General features: G+C 44.3%; 1 protein-coding gene across 1 annotated transcript in view; it reads left to right on the top strand.

Moving 5' to 3' along the window:
• LOC141106395 (membrane-spanning 4-domains subfamily A member 8-like) overlaps nucleotides 1-17,321 on the top strand; it is a 116,738-nt gene extending 99,417 nt beyond the window's left edge. The window contains exons 6-7 of the mRNA XM_073597149.1: nucleotides 3,729-3,857; nucleotides 16,700-17,321. Of these exons, the coding sequence (XP_073453250.1) occupies nucleotides 3,729-3,857; nucleotides 16,700-16,837 (267 nt within the window). The 3' untranslated portion in view covers nucleotides 16,838-17,321. The remainder of the gene's footprint in view (nucleotides 1-3,728; nucleotides 3,858-16,699) is intronic.
• The last annotated feature ends 205 nt before the right edge of the window (nucleotides 17,322-17,526 follow it).

Genomic DNA, 17,526 nt, shown 5'->3' with positions numbered 1-17,526 from the left:
TTCTTCAAGGACTTTTTTCACAGTTTTTGCTCTATGGCAAGATGCATTATCATCTTGATAAATGATTTCATCATCCCCAAACATCCTTTCAATAGCTGGGATAAGAAAAGTGTCCAAAATTTCAATGCAAACCTGTGCATTTATTGAAGATTTAATGACAGCCATCTCCCCTGTGCCTTTACCTGACATGCAGCCCCATATCATAATTGACTGTGGAAATTTAAATGTGTTCTTCAGACAGTCATCTGCATAAATCTCATTGGAACGGCACCAAACAAAAGTTCCAGCATCATCACCTTGCCCAATGCAGATTCATCACTGAATATGACTTTCATCCAATCATCCACAGTCCACGATTGCCTTTCCTTAGCCCATTGTAACCTTGTTTTTTTGTGTTTAGGTGTTAGAGATGGCTTTCTTTTAGATTTTCTGTATGTAAATCCCATTTCCTTTAGGCGGTTTCTTACAGTTTGGTCACAGATGTTGACTCCAGTTTCCTCCCATGTGTTCCTCATTTGTTTTGTTGTACATTTTCTGTTTTCAAGGCATATTGCTTTAAGTTTTCTGTCTTGACACTTTGATGTCTTCCTTGGTCTACCAGTATGCTTGCCTTTAACCACCTTCCCATGTTGTTTGTATTTGGTCCATGTTTTAGACACAGCCGACTGTGAACAACCAACATCTTGTGCAACACTGCGTGATGATTTACTCTCTTTAAGGAGTTTGATAATCCTCTCCTTTTTTTCAATTGACATCTCTGGTGTTGGAGCCATGCTTCATGTCAGTCCACTTGTTGCAACAGCTCTCCAAGGTGTGATCACTCCTTTTTACCTACATACTAACAAGCAGATTTAATCTGATGCAGGTGTTAGTGTTTGTAATGAAAATTTACAGGGTGATTCCATAATTTTTTCCTCAGAATTGAGTGATTCCATAATTTATTACCTGTGCCTGTGCTTTAAATCTAACTGTTACTGGCCACCACAATTATTTTTTCTTGATTTCTTTTAGTGTTTCTTAAAGCCAGAACGTTGCCATTTGAAATGCCTTTAGTTTTTGGCCATGTCTGTGATCTGCTTTTTTTCTACAACAATAAACAACTGAAGGAACATCCTCAGGGACTGGTGATTCCATCATTTTTGCCAGGGGTTGTATGTAAACCTGCAACACATACATATTCTACATCTTTCTCCTTTTAAAGAAAAGATATGCATATATAAATGAATTGTATTATAGAACCAACAAGGAGTGCAGCTTAGCAAGGATCAATAACAAACTACATTATAAAACACAAAATTCTAAATAAGGCCACGTACACACAGGCAGACTTTTTGACCGGACTGGTCTGACGGACTTTTGACGGACTTTTGAACGAACGGACTTGCCTACATACGATCACACCAAAGTCCGTCGGATTCGTACGTGATGAGGTACAACTGGACTAAAATAACGAAAGTGATAGCCAGTAGCCAATAGCTGCCCTAGCGTGGGTTTTCATCCATCGGACTAGCATACAGACGAGCGGATTTTTCAACTGGACTCGAGTCCGTCGGAAAGATTTGAAGCATGTTTAAACTAAATTCTGTCAGATTTTCGACTGGAAAAGTCCGCTGAAGGTCTGATGAAGCCCACACACGATCAGATTGTCCGCCGGACTAGGTCTCACCATCAGAATGGACATCATAGCTGTTTGGTTGGCAGGCCTTTTCATTAACCGTGGCCAGTTTGTCAGACCCACAGGTTGTCTCCATCCTTACCACCTGCCCCGGCTCCAGAGGAAATAAGCCATGACAAATTGGCCAGAGGCCTATCTTTCTTTTGTGCCTGAGTGTAAATAAAGCAGCCTGAACATCAGTCTCAACTCTTGGCAGAAGCTGGGATGGGACCATGGGATGGGACCATGGGATGGGACCATGGGAATCCGAGTCCTGGTTCGTTGTGATAGTAAACGTTGTGCCGGAGAAGGAATGCCATCCCTAGGTGTGTTGCGGAGGTTGAGTAGGGCTGCGTAAATGTCAGAACCATCACATTCACATTTCTCTAGGAGATGCTTGGCCGACCTTACACTACGCTCTGCAAGACTATTGGATATAGGGTAATTGGGACTGCTGGTGACATGCTGAAAATCCCATTGGTGAGAAAAGTTCTTGAATTCTCTACTTGAAAATGATGTTGCATTGTCAGTCATCAATTGATAGGGAATTCCGTGTGTATAGAATATCCGCTTTAATGTCCTTATCACTGTGTTGCTGGAGGTGTTTTGGAGGACATCAAATTCCCACCAGCCAGAGTATGAATCTACCAAGACCAGGTAATCCTTGTTTGACCACTCAAATAGGTCAGCTGTTGTGATAGACCATGACATTGGACATGACATTGCATTTGGCACCAGTGTCAATTTTCAACTTGACATGTTTGTTGCATGCTGTTGAGAAGGTGGTGAATATTTCTCCTTTATTTGAAATAAGGTCCACACTTTCACAATGAAAACAAATTTTGGTGATCATCACTTTCCACTCCATTAATTCTGTGAACATTGTTGTTTAGTGTCACTAGATGGTGTCTTCCATGAACCTCTATTTTGAGACTTGGACCTACAGCATTTTGCAAAATTATTCCAATTGTTGCACGAGTTACACCTTTTGTTAAATGTCGGACACTTTTTTGAGCTCAGTAGCATGTTCACTATTACAGTTGCTGCATTGGCTTTTGTTTTGTTGCACCACAAACATTTCTGCTTCTCTTTTTAGTTCCTTAGTGGTCCTTTCAGAATTTTCAAACAACATACATATTCTGATGGCTGATCCCAGTGTTAAATCTTTCTCCCTTAACAACTGAGCAGGAACTGCATCATTGTAGATACCCCATACAAATTTTTTAGCCAGCAGTCTGCATAGGATTGTATTCTTTCATCAGGTTTCTGAGCCATCATGTTAAATGCATGTCTGTCTATTATAACATTACGTTGTGGTAAGCATATCTCATCAAATTTCTTGATTAAGACATCAGGATCCTCTTTGTCATCATTGTCTTAAAAATGAAATGACTCATATTTATCTAGTGCATCTGAACCAGCAAAATTGAGAAGAGTGTAAGCTTGTACCATTTTTGACTTGTCTGAGAGTCCTGCTTTGCTGTACACTTCCCATTCTCTTTTGAATTTCAGCCAGTTATTAGCAATGTCATTATCAAAGATTAGAGGTTGTATAACACGTAGATCCTGAGCCATGATGTTTCAGCGATCTCACTTCTGTCCCAATGTAGATTTTGTGGAAGCAATGATGAGTTGTCAGATAAATCTTGTGAAGAACTTGTTTATTTCCAGCCAGCAGTGAGCCGTGTGTAAACCTTTTTTTTTAAGTTTCACTTCATAACTTCCTGTTCCCACCCCAGGTCCTCACACATCTATGTAAATCTGCTATTCTACACAACCATATCTTCTCTCCCCTATTAAATGTGTTTAAAAACGATGTAATGTTTTGGGGGTTTTATGTACAACGTAATCTTCAGGGCTAAAATTATTTATTTGGAAGGTAAACAGACAAATGCAAAAAAAGCTCTAGCAGATAAAGGGTTAAAGGGGACCACAACCCAAATAATGGAGAAAGGTACCTGTCGTCCAGGACACATCCTCAGTGTCCTGTAAAATATATAAATAAACTAGAAAATAAAAATTCCCTAAAAGAATAAACCGCTGATTTACTAACAGCTTTTTTTTTTTCTTTTAGGATGGTAATTATGCTGTTCTTTCTCTACTGCTTGTGATAAATTTGCTGCTCTTCTGTGTCACCGTTTCCACCTCTGCTTTTGAATGCCGGTCTCTCTCCAAAGTACAGCCAAGTCACCCAGTCTACCAGGTAAGAGACATACAAGATTACTGTAAAAAAAGTGTCAAGTCAAGGCACCAGAAAGGTCTAACATCCATCTTTAGAAAACCCATTTGCTTTGAGATCCTTGTCCCAGCTCTCCTTTGTGGCCTTAACTAGTATTGTGTTTAGCCACCACACTGCTCTAGGTACTTATGAATGATAACCAACACAGGGACCAGGCACATGAATGTAATCAAAGTTGCCCGTAAATGACTAGAAATGTACTCCAGCCGCTGCTCCCAAACTCAAGAGACCAGCTGAGACAGATTAGAAAATTTGACACAGGGAGCACTGTTTCGGTGATTTTGTAGAAGCAAACGATGGAATTAAACGTTTAGATCTGTAATAGCAACAGTATCAAAACGTGACGAATGACAGAAAGAAAGTGCCCAGTGAACATAGTGACTAATGGCTGCAGTAGTATCCTCCACAGAGCCATAAAAAAGGGATGGATGGCTGTCAGATACCCTAATCCTGTGGAGGAGGGATGGTGAACCCGGAGAAATGCAGGCTACACTCCTGAGCCTCGAGCAGTGCCAGATGGAAGGAGGCTGTAGAAAAATCATGGAGCTCCTGGAGGAAGGCTGAGAATCCTGGAGGAGCGTGCTCCACTCCCGATGGTCAAGGAGATATTGCAGGACTAGTCAGTCCCAATCTGGGGGACAACAGAAGCAGACAAGGGAGATGGCTTCCAGGTCAGTGCATAGAAAGGCATCGTCAAGCACCAACAGGCTCAATCCATAGGGCAATGGAGGGAAAGGTGCGGATGATATGGAGAAGTGCCAGAGCTCAGTCAGGGACTACATGTTTTGGGGATTAACCCCTTTGTCAGGTCACCTGATCTGAGACATCAGGGGGTGGAGATATAAATACTAGCATTAGGGGGTGGGACAGTCTACTTATGAATGATAACACCACAGGCTCTACCTCTTTAATCAGATGATTTTTTTTAGTAAAAAATATATAGAAATATTCATATTGGAGAGGTTAGGTTGTAAACCTAAAAGTGTACCTGTATGTACTGGACATCTTCCAATGAGGATACCGCAGAAAACAACATTCAAGAGGTGACAGTATTGCCTCCTGAATGCCTATCATCTGCAGCTGCACAGCTGTGAAAAGCAACCCACCTCAGACCACCCTTAGGGTGTAAACAAACCCTAATACTGTGTACACACGGTCGGAATTTCTGACGGGAAATGTTCGATGTGAGCTCATTGTCGGAAAGTCTGACCGTGCGTATGCTCCATCGAACATTTGCTATCGGAATTTACGCACGCAAATGTTTAAGAGCAGGTTCTCAAATTTTCCGCCAAATTCCGAGTGAGTGTACACAAGTCCGATGCACAAAAGTCCACGCATGCTCGTAATCAAGCAGAAGAGCCGCACTGGCTATTGAACTTCATTTTTCTTGGCTCATCGTCCGTCTTGTACGTCACCGCGCTCTTGACGTTCGGAATTTCCAACAACATTTGTGTGACCGTGTGTATGCAAGACAAGTTTGAGCCAACATCCTTCAGAAAAAAATCCACGGTTTTGTTGGCGGAAAAGACGGATCGTGTGTATGCGGCATTAGAGTGGATCTCATCTCACTTAAGGGCGATTTTCTTCTTCTTCCTATTGCATCTCCAGGAAAGGAAGTGAAGTGGAAACTCCCCAGCAGGACACAGAATAAGTAAAACAATTTACCTGGCAAGGGTTTTCAGCCTCTCCTACTCTATTCAAGACTGTAAAAAGTTTGTGCTATACTTACAATTTAAGTAGCTCCATCCATAAAGTGTAACCAGAGGCTAAGCTTCTTTTCTTTTAGATCTGTGGTGAGGGGTTAGAACCACTGTCCAATTTGTATTGCTGTCTTAGTCCTTGTTAGGGAGATCCACTTTCTTTATTTGTCCCAATCACCAATGTCACCAGTAATGGTACTGAGGGTAAATCCAAAAATTTTAGTTGCCACCAGAACAAGAATAGAGAGGAAATCTTCCAATGGTGACACTTGTTCCCGCAACAGCTATCTAAGGCTTCGTGTACACTGGCCTATATTTGCCGTGACCGTGGGAAAATGCAAAATGCGGCAAAATCTAGGTATGTTTTTGCCGTGTTTTGCATTTTCTCATCTAATTTTTTGGTCAAAATGTTCCTATCCTGAACGCGATTATTCAAGAGACGGAGGTTAAAGCTCTAAATGCGGCAGGTCCTAAACTCTGCTAAAAGCCTATATGTACATTGATACGTAGGCTTTTATGAACTTGAGTTTAGGAGCTTTGGCACTAAAAATGCCAAATGCTCCTAAACTCAAGTTTAGGATCTGCCAGTGTAGGCTAGGGTACATAAAGCCTTAGAATGGATTTCCCTTACATTGGAATGATATCCTCTCACATTCTACTCAGTCTACAGGAAGTGAAAGGAAATCTCCTGAGACACAGATGGTAAAAAAAATAAAACAAAAAATGGTAGTGGTTTTAACCCTTACTCAACTTACTCTATCCAAAATGATTTTGGGCTTTAAATATACTTTAAACATACCACTAAACAGGAAAAGGGAGATAGTTTTGTGCTGCTGACTTCACCTTGGTATCTTCCAATGTTTTAAGAAGAAGTTTGCCAACCATCATCCAAAACTGTCATATCAAGCTTTAGTAAACTAAAGCCTAATGCCAGCCAAATGTTTAATTCTGTTTAGTATAGAATGGGGAAGTTAAAACCTTTGTCAGATATTTATTGCCGCTTGTGTCTCTAAGATTGGAAATCTCTCCAATGGGGGCACTGTAGGCAGGTGCAGTCTGCTTTCTCCACTACAGTTGGAGCTCTTCTGTATCAGCACGGTTGTTGGAGAGGAAGTCAAAAAAACCTCTATGGTTTGCTGGGTCACTGGGGAAGCTATCCTATTGGACACTGTCACCCCCGGTGACCCTAGCAGCCATTCTGGGTCAGGCAAAGACTTTATAAGGCCCTGGCTCCCAGGCTTGGTGCACTTTTTGCGAGTTGGTAAAGTAGGGATAGGTACCCTGCCTGTTAGAGAGAGGACTAGCGGTAAAGGGAAGGTTCCTGACGAGGAGGGACTTCAGGCCACATTCTGCTCTCTGAACAGGAACTTTCAATCTAACTGATAACTGCTCTCATGCTTCACATTACTGTAAACCGTGAGTGCACTCAGTTGGGCAGCCTTCCCATGGGGTTTGTTGAACTGCTTCTTTACTATTTTAATACAAGTTCTTCACTGCACCTGACTGTTTGACATTATTATTGCCATGTAGTGTAACGGTCACAGCCAAATAATCAGACCAGTGGTGATGTGCAATCTCTACTTTACTTAAGAGTGGACTTCAACATAAATTGTACCGGAAATCGTGCAAAACTGAGTATACAGTACAGAACATTAATATGAACCATAAGAAAGAGGGTATAACAATTATACTGCCATTCAACTAATGTCCACAAGGTGACAGCAGCATGTTCTGAGTCCAATCTACAGATAGAAAGCTAAAGAATCTCACGTGTCCAAAATAGTATCGTTCGATCAACAGAACTGTGAACTGAGTGGACCTCCTGCTGACACAAACTTCACGCTGGCACTGCTTTCTACTTACTTCAGTCAGGGGGTTCTGGTGGCTGGAGATAGGGCCAACTCACTTCATGGACAGCTTCCACCAATGGACTGTAACAGAGTCCTCTCCAGTGACTGGGGCTTGGAAAGATGCTGCGTGCTCTTGTGCTCACTGCTGGTGGCCCGCACACCAGACTTAACAGGGGAGGACCCAGCACCTGGGAACAGCTCACTTGCCCAGTCACTGCTGTCCCATCAGGCAGGATCTCTCTGAGCACAGGAAGCTGGGTGGAGCTGACTTTTATATCCCCCGGGCATGTCGAGGAGCTCAGAGGATTGTGGGGAGTTAAGTTAAAAGGGACCTGCACCAAAATCTGGACAAAGGGGCATCTCACTACACTCCACCCCACTTGAACTTGCGATTCCAGGCAAGTTTACCGACCAAAGTCCTCCTGTGCAAAGCGTTCAGGTGGTTTCCCAAAGTTGTGCCTCTGAGAGCATCTCAAGGGTTGAGGTTCAGGCTCCTCTTCAGGAGCAGGCAGTGGACAGTGGGTCAGAGGGCTCCACAGCAGGAGTAGGAATCCGAGCTGGGCAATCATTGGGCTGCATGGCATTGTCTTTATCTGTAATCTCTCCTGGGAGATTTGGAGGCAACAGTGAGGGGACAAGGAGTAGCCACCACTGATTCTCTGCTAGGGCTGCTACGGGTGGCTCGGAAACCTGTTCCTCAGGCTCTCTAGATAAGCTCTCCAGCACCTCTACATAATTTCTAATAGGTTTGAGGAGCTGGCGGTGTAGCCGCCTCGGCCTGTCTTGTGTATTTTACTTCTGGACGTCATAGACTAGCACTCCTTGAATTGGTTGCTGTAGCACAACTCCAGGCACTTCCTCCCATGGAGTTTGTAGCAGGCCCTGCTGATGTGCACCTTTGCGCCTGATCAAGACCCTGTCTCCCGGTTTCAGGTCATAGACCTTGGCTCCTGACTCTTCTTGCTCCACCCAAGTTCGCTCCTTTACAAACTGTTGGACTTCTGACAGGCGTCGCCTCCACTCTCGAATCCAGGTTGCTGGAGTATACTCCAGTTCTTCAGTGGGGACAACACCCCATAGATCTGTGGGTCCCCCAAGAGTACGACCAAACATCACGTGGTAAGGAGAACGAGCTTTCGCTGAGTGCACAGTATGATTATACTTCCAAACCACTTCAGGCCAAGTAATGGGTCCATCTGATTCGTTTCTCCCAGGCCAGCCCTCTCAACAGTTGTATCAGGGTACAATTAAACCTCTCGCAGGCTCCGTTACCCTGTGGGTGATATGGGGTTGTATGTGTCTTCTTGACACCTAAGGAGCGACACCACTCCTGGAAGAACTCACTTTCAAAGCAGGGCCCTTGATCTGAATGTATCTTCTGAGGGCAACCACAAGGAAGACAGAAGTGCTTCCACACTGCTTGAGCTGCAGTCTTTGCAGTCTGGTCAAGAGTTGGTACAGCTACTGCAAACTTGGTAAAGTGGTCCACCATGACAAGGACATGGCGATATCCATCTTCTGACATGTCGAGGGTGAGGAAGTTAACTGTCAGTACTTCCAATGGGGCAGACGTGTTCCAAGACATGGGAGGCACCTGGACCTCAGCCCCCTTGGTCACGGAGAATACGGCACATTGCTGATCAATCAACTGGAACAGCCCCCACACACATGGCTTGCCTTTTGAACCAGGCGAATGTCTTGTGGACACCCCAATGTCCTTCTTCCACATGGATCCTTTCTGCCATTGTTCGAGCTCTGGCCAGCGACAGTACGACCTGCCAGGTTACCGAAGAGTCATGGGGGAACATTATTCTGTGATACAATATGCCATTTCTCAAGAGGAGGCGTGACCATTCATTCAGCAGTTTTTTTGTTTCTGATAGCAGTTGTGATCTTTCACTTCTACTGGGCCAGTGTCGTAACTGCATTGCCTCTATGACTGGGGCAATCACAGGGTCATCCTTCTGCATTTCTGCCCAGTTATAATCTTCCAATACCTGGATGAGGTCCACCGTGGTCTACTCTTAGATATAGCCCCCATTAAGGGTGGGATTTCTTCATCTTCGGCCTCTCTATCCGCATCTCGCTGTGGTTGTGCTGAAGGGTACCGTGATAGGGCATCAGCCACGTGGTTCCCCTTTCCCAGGTGGTAATGCAGGGAAAAGTCAAACTTTGCCAGACGTGCTGCCCATCTTTGTTCCAGAGTGCCAAGTTTGGATGTCTGGAGATGTACTAAGGGGTTATTGTCCATCCATACTTCAAACTTAGACCCTGTGAGATACTCTGCGAAATGTTCTGTGATGGCCAACACCAGCGCTAACAGTTCCAACTTGAAGGAGCTGTAGTTTACAGGGTTTCTCTCGGTTGGATGAAGGCTGCGGTTGGCATAAGCAATAACCCGTTCCTTACCATCTTGCATTTGTGAGAGCACGGCCCCCAGGCCCTGGTTACTGGCATCAGTTTAACTGAAAGGGAAGGGAGAAATCAGCAAAGGCCAATACAGGGGCTGAAACCAACAGTTGCTTTAAGAAGTCAAATGTCTCTTGCTTTTCCAGTCCCCATTCTACCCTCTTGTGATCTCCTTTCTGGTCTACTCCATGTAGTAACTTCTGGATTGGAGCAGCGTGATGGGCGTAGTGCTTGATGAAACGTCGATAGTGCCCCGCTAACCCTAGGAAGGCTCTAACCTCAGTCACGGTTGATGGTGCCTTCCATTCTTGTATTACCTTGATTTTCTCTGGGTTGGGGAACACACCCTGTTTTGAAATGACATGCCCCAAATATTCAATCTCACTTTTGAACAGGTGGCATTTTTTTGGCTTAAGCTTCAGCTCATACTGATGTAGCCGGGCTAGAACAGCATCGAGGTGGGCGAGGTGTTCCTTGAAGGTGGCAGAGAACATCACTATATCATTAAGATAAATCAAGATGCTATCCAAGTTCATATCCCCATGACAATGCTCCATTGTCCTCTGGAAGGTAGCAGGTGCATTGTTCAGCCCGAAAGGCATTCTCTTGAACTGCCATAGTCCCATAGGGGTGATGAAAGCAGTTTTTGGTCGATCTGCTTTGGCCACAGGGATCTGCCAATATCCACTGGCGAGATCAAGCGTGGAAAAGAACTTGGCTTTCCCTAGAGCAGTTAGGGACTCTTCAATCCGCGGCAGGGGATAGGCGTCTCTTGTAGTGACAGCATTCAACCGTCTATAATCTACACAGAAGCGGAGGTAGCCATCCTTTTTCCGCACTAATACAACGGAAGCTGCCCATGGGCTCTTGCTGTCTTCAATTACGCCTTGTTGCATCATCTGTTCCAACATCTGCTTGACTTCCTGATAAAGGTGAGGGGGTATGCTTCTGTAGCGATCCTGGATGGGTGGATTTCCTCCTGTTGAGATCTCATGTTCAATTCCATTATTACAGCTCAGGTCAAAATCCCCCTGGGAAAACGCCTCTGACCACTTATCCACCAGTTGCCTTACTGCTTCTGAGTGGGTGTGAGTTCCTCAGTGGACAGCTGTAGAAGTGGAAGTATCTGTTCTCCTACCCATGCTGGGTCTGCTCCTGTTGAACATTTGGCAACATTCACTTTAGCTACATAACGTCTTCCGTGAAATTTCTGGAGCTCTATGTGGTCCACTTTGGGAGAAACCACACCTGAAATCAGGGCCAGTTCCGCCACTGGTGTCCCTGGGGGCAAGTGAAGTGGAAACGTCTTGCTGTTTCGCATCCGAACTAGTACGGTGCCTTGACGAACTACTGTGAGAGTTCTAGCAACCAACAAGGCCATATCTGAGGGTAAGGGTTCCACTAGCACTGGGATGCCCTGCAGTCTATGGCATGATCCAACATTCATGGGAAGTACAAGTTCTTTGCAGGGAGGTATTACAATCTCTGTCCCAAAAAGAACCCTCACAACACCAGCCTTTTCATTAATGTTTGCGATACTTGCGTCAGAGTCCTTTAGTGCTGCCAAGGTAAGGAGCAGCTTTCTAACTTCTTTAGGTGGTCCCAGGTGTGTAGGACACTGTTTTAACAGCTCAGGCCTCAGCCCCTGGATGATATTCATGCCCAATATCACCTGCGGTCGACCTTTTCTGGTTGCTCGTGTAACCACAACACCTTTTTGGCCAAGGTCCCCAGAGTTCTACTTTCATCCAGCTAATCCCGACCACTTCTATATGAAGTTCGTTGGCAGCTGTCAGTGAGATCCAGGGGGTATCCTGACTCATTTTTTTCTTTGGGAAGTTTCGCTGGAACAAGGGTTCTGGTAGAATGGTGACTTGGGACCCAATGTCGAAGAGACATTCAACCTCTTGGCCATCGAAGTACCTTTGTACCACAGGGCAATCGACCACCACACCCTCCGTGTGTGACGGGGGAGTCGTTTTGCTGGGCCGCCCCACTGCTTGACTCCTAGCGGCGGGGCGCTCTGAGATTAATGGCTCCCTCGGTATTCGATCAGGACAGTCCCTTAAGCGATGTCCCTTTTGTCGACAGCCTCAATATGGAGAGGGTGACCTCTCCCGTCTTGGTCATCTGCGGGGCGGTGAACGGTTTCTCCATAAAGGGGTGTGCTCCCTTGGCCCCCTTGGATTGTCTCGCTCACGTCTCAGCGTGGCAAGTTCTGTCTGGAGCTGGGCCATTCCTTCTGTCAGCTTGTGTATGGCCACCTCCCATGGAGCTGTGTGTCCAGTTTGTGGCGGTTTACATGGTTTATCACCTGTGCTGGCCGTACTGCCCGTACTGGCACGTCTGGGTTCTGAATATAGGATAGCTGCTTCCAGAATTTCATGGAATTTTAAGTTTGGGTTGCTTCTGTTCTTCTCTTGTAACTTTTCCCTGACTTTGTCAGGCAGAAGCCCATCCACAAACTGATCCTTCAGCCACCCACCTGTATCACTCCAGCCAGCACGCCCTGCTCGCCTCCTCTCCTTGCGGCGGATCTCGGCTGCTATATCCTGCAGTTCCAGGGCGTACTGCGGAATGCATTCTCCCACTCTCTGCCTTCTACTGATAAAGCAAGCTCTAAGATCCCCTAATGTCACCGTCTGGGTGTACACTGCTTCCAAGCGGCTGATTATCTTGTCTAGGGAGTCCTGGTCCTCTGCTGGAAGGTGTAGGATTCAACTTACTTGCTTCCCCTTCAAGGGCACTAATGGCCAGGTCTGCCTGCTGTGCAGGTGGGACCCCATATGACCGGATCAAGCCCCGCAACCTCCTAATCCAATCATCTAAGTCCTGATCTGGTCCTGTGTACTTAGGCAGCTGTTGTGGTAGCAATCCTGCCAGCAATAGAAAAGCTATGGCAGACTGTTTAACTCCCTCAGTGCCGCTGCTGACTGGCTCTGCCATTGTGCTGTTCTCCTCATCACTGTCTGACATGGCTGTATCCTGTTCGTGACGCCAAGTGTAGTGTAATGGTCACAGCCAAATAATCAGACCAGTGGTGATGTGCAATCTGTACTTTACTTAACAGTGAACTTCAACATAAATTGTACCGGAAATCGTGCAAAACTGGGTATACAGTACAGAACATTAATATGAACCGTAAGAAAGAGGGTATAACAATTATACTGCCGTTCAACTAATGTCCACAAGGTGGTAGCAGAGTGTTCTGAGTCCAATCTACAGATAGAATAGAGAGCTAAAGAATCTCACATGTCCAAAATAGTATCGTTCGATCAACAGAACTGTGAACTGAGTGGACCTCCTGCTGACACAAACTTCACGCTGGCACTGCTTTCTACTTGCTTCGGTCAGGGGGTTTTGGTAGCTGGAGATAGGGCCAACTCACTTCATGGACAGCTTCCACCAATGGACTGTAACAGAGTCCTCTCCAGTGACTGGGGCTTGGAAAGATGCTGCGTGCGCTTGTGCTCACTGCTGGTGGCCCGCACACCAAACTTAACAGGGGAGGACCCAGCACCTGGGAACAGCTTACTTGCCCAGTCACTGCTGTCCCATCAGGCAGGATCTCTCTGAGCACAGGAAGTTGGGCGGAGCTGACTTTTTTATCCCCCGGGCGTGTCCAGGAGCTCAGAGGATTGTGGGGAGTTGAGTTAAAGGGAAAAAATGGGGGGTAAAAGGTCCTTGAATCCACACACACCAAAGTTGCAAACAGCAAATAGAGTACCAGCTGATTCGTCAATATGTGACGGGATACCTGCCCTAAAAGCAATGGCACTATATCAACAATAGGAAGAGGAGACAAGGGAGTCCTCAGAAAGCAAAAAAGGGGAATGGTCGACTACCGCTTATGGTACAAAAATGCAAAAAGGCTTTATTAAGGGTGGGAGGGGTGGGGGTATTTACATATACAAAAAATTCCAAATATATGTAAGATAAACAATGTATCTAAATAACACAGTCCGTCTCGCTACACTAAACCAAAATTAAAAACCATGCTGCAACATTGATGAATAAAACTGCAGAGCGTGCCTGCAGGCCAAAAACGCATGCAGTGTCCATTTGAATCCAAAGAAAAAAGTATAGCACCAAACATTACTTGGGGTAGGCTACTGATGGGATATCAAGTCTTATGTGGTCTAGTATTGACTGTGCATCAGATTGAGCAGTACTGAAAAGAAACTACATATATCCACATAGACAAGACCTTACATAGCTGAATTAGGTGGGGTTTTTTAAACTTCTGTTAGAAGGAAATCCTCCACAAGCAGCTTCCAACCTCAGTGCACTAAATGTGTGTATACACCAGTTGTTTTGGAAATAGAACGACCAGCGTTCCTGTTACTAGGTATGTCCAGTGCACAAACACTATTTCCTCAATGCAGCATATAAGGAGAAAAGGACAGACCACTCCAAAGAAAGGGCTTAGTCTCTTTTCCAATCTAGACCAGAATGATATTTTCACAGTTCATCGGTTTCAAGTGTGTCAATCCATGCAGGAGGGTGAATGGCAAACAGATGCAAAGACTATTGATAAGCAGATAAGGAGGGAAAGAGAAACTGCCCTTTTGGGCTCTCACCACTTTCAATTACTGGGGATATCCTCAGACTCTGCTGTCTTGCTGTTTGGCATGGAGCGGCTCACAGTCAGTTCAGAGCAACATTCAGTGTGTAGTCACAGCACACCATTCTCCTCAATAGTAGACACTGCAGACTGTGTGATCACATGACTGGTCACATGGTTAGGAAAAGACCAGGAACCACGGACTTTGCATTCAATTGCTGATGCGGAAATAGCTTGTGAAGTACGGTGCTGTATGCAAATCACAGGGAAACCCTTTTACATTGCTGGAAAAGGAAGCATGTTGAAGGCCTGCTGACAAGCCCTGCAGGGGCTGCGTTAACGATTTGTACGCCTCTGCATACTTCTTCAGAACTTTTTTCTTTGGATTCAAATGGACACTGCATGCATTTTTGGCCTGCAGGCACGCTCTGCAGTTTTATTCATCAATGTTGCAGCATGGTTTTTAATTTTGGTTTAGTGTAGCGAGACGGACTGTGTTATTTAGATACATTGTTTATCTTACATATATTTGGAATTTTTTGTATATGTAAATACCCCCCACCCCCACCCTTAATAAAGCCTTTTTGCATTTTTGTACCATAAGCCTTAGTTGACCATTCCCCTTTTTTGCTTTCTGGGGACTCCCTTGTCTCCTTTTCCTGTTGTTGATGTTGAGTTAAAGGGACCTGCACTAGAATCTGGACAAAGGGGCATCCCACTACAGCCACACCACGCTGCACTCCACCTACAGCACAGACAAAACAAAAACATATTTTTTGCAGGATGAGGTCCATGAATTACTGATCTGATGACAGCTCCCTTACCTTTCTATGAGTATCACAGTCACAGGAAATGAGGGAAAAACTCCCCAATGTGGTCACAGATGGAAATTAGATTCTGGTAGAACCTACCTCTGCCCCACTCCAAAGTAAATGTTATATGTTTGGCTTTAAGTCTTTATGAAACCTACTGACCACATTTATTTTAATTCAAAGGGTAATAATATGTGAACTTTCAGATGTTCCTCAAAAGAAAGAACATGTGTGTCCATGTAAAAATCAAGAAAATTTACTAAAGTAGCAAAGAACTTTATTTACATGACTATACCTCATTCCCTACACCAAGATAGAACCTTCGGATTAATTGATTAAATTTGCATTGTAAATGGATATTTTGTCTTACTGCCATAAAAAGCCACAGTAACCACGAAGAAGGAGATAAATAACTCCCACTGTGTTGCAGTTAGCAAATGTCTAGAAGTCAAAGTTTTTCAATTCAATAAATCAATCCATATGCCAGTGTATACAAATTTGCAAGTGGAACAGGCCCCACGTTTATAGGTGCCCTTAGTTCAGCATAATTAGTGATTTATACAAAAGTGACTCCAGACTTATGATCCCCTGTCGAGCAGGGCCGGGACAAGGGGTGGGCAGGAGGGGGCGGCTCCCCTGGGCACTATGATATCATGTGATGTGGGGGGGCACCTCAAGGAGATTAGGGGGAGGGGATTTGTGTTCATAAGGGGAATTTGGGGCAGGGGGTAATAATTTTTCTAGGAGGGCAAATTTAGGGAGGTGTGCTAGGAAAGGTAATTTGAGGGGATCTGTATTGGGAAATGGGATGGGGGAAGAGGATTGGTGCTAGGAGGGGGGATTTTGGGGGGTTTGTGCTATAAAAGTGGTATGGTAAAGGGGAAATATATTTTTTTTGTGAGGGGAGGGGGGGGATTTGTGCTAGTAGGGCTGATTGGGGGTATTTGTGCTAGGGGGGGATTGTAGAGAGGAATTAGTGCTAGAAGGGGGAATTTGGAGTGTGGGGGGGAGGGGGGATCCATGCTTAGAGGGGAAATGTAAGGGGTAAAGGATTTGTGCTAGGAGGGGGGGGGAATTTTTCTTGGGGGGATATATTTGTGCTGGGGGCATATGGAGGGAGAGAGGGTGTGAGCTAAAACCAATCATATGTACCAAGTAACATTCACCTAAGGTTCCAGCACCAAAAATTCCACTACCTCAAACAAGTTTAGATATAACCAGACCTTTCTGGAACCACTGAGATTTAAAAAAAAAAAAAAAAAAAAAACCTGGGAATAAAACAAATAGAAGCTTCATCTTATTTGTTATTCTTTATTGTGGATTATGTTCATGTCTAAGAGCTTTCCTTCTATGATTCACATTTATCAGAAATTTGTCTTCATACCCTCTAGCCTTAAACCTTGGTCATAATATTTTGGCTTTCTCCTCAAAAATAATATCCTTTATTTTCTTGTTCTTTTCCTTTCTGAAGGTGTTTGTGATACAAAATGATGCCGGCCTTGCTATGAATCCTGGTGCCTTTCCCGTTCCTGTAACTACCACTTATGCTCAACCATCACCGGCGCCACCACCAACATATCCATATACATTCAATGTAGTTAAACCTTGACAAAAAATTAATAAAGAACACCTGTCACTTGCCTATTTTAATGGGATGACTCAGCTTTCTATTGGATTGTTTCCTAATTATTACGAATTAGTAACTTAAGAATTTACTAATATTGCTAAGTTGTTTTTCTAAAAGTGATTACTATTGCCAAAAAAAGGTTGGCCTGGGACCCACCTTGAGAAAGGGAATTGTCTTTTTCACTTCTACCAGTACCATTTTTCTGCTATTTTTTTTAAAGGTTTTTATTTGCCAAGTGTACATACATAGTAGGAAAAAAATGAAAGCAGGTTACAATCGTAAGTGTACATAATATCACATCATTTTCTTTATGAAGTCCTAGACATCCATATTTCTAAACTCAATATAGCCAATAGTACAAATAGCACTTTTTCTGTTTTGTTTTTGTTACCATCCTATGTATAACGTATAACATAGTCATGTAAAGAAGAAATAAAACTAATCCAGAGGTAAATTCCTCAGTAAACTCTTGTGATGTGTGCTGTTATTCATCCATTATCTATAAAGCATATTCTCATATTACAATGCATCTTAAGTGTCAGTTTGTACAGTATGTCCAGAATTAGGCCATTTACCCCAAACTCTATTGAATTTTTTTAAGCCTCCTCTGGCTTCATAAGTACCGTATTTATTGGCATATAACACGCACAGGCATATAACACGCACCTTCA

Source organism: Aquarana catesbeiana, linkage group LG08 (genome assembly GCF_042186555.1).
Source record: "Aquarana catesbeiana isolate 2022-GZ linkage group LG08, ASM4218655v1, whole genome shotgun sequence".
Classification (NCBI taxonomy): Eukaryota; Metazoa; Chordata; class Amphibia; order Anura; family Ranidae; genus Aquarana; species Aquarana catesbeiana.
Note: the sequence above shows the minus strand (reverse complement) of the source record. Positions and strands in the feature narration are given on the sequence as shown.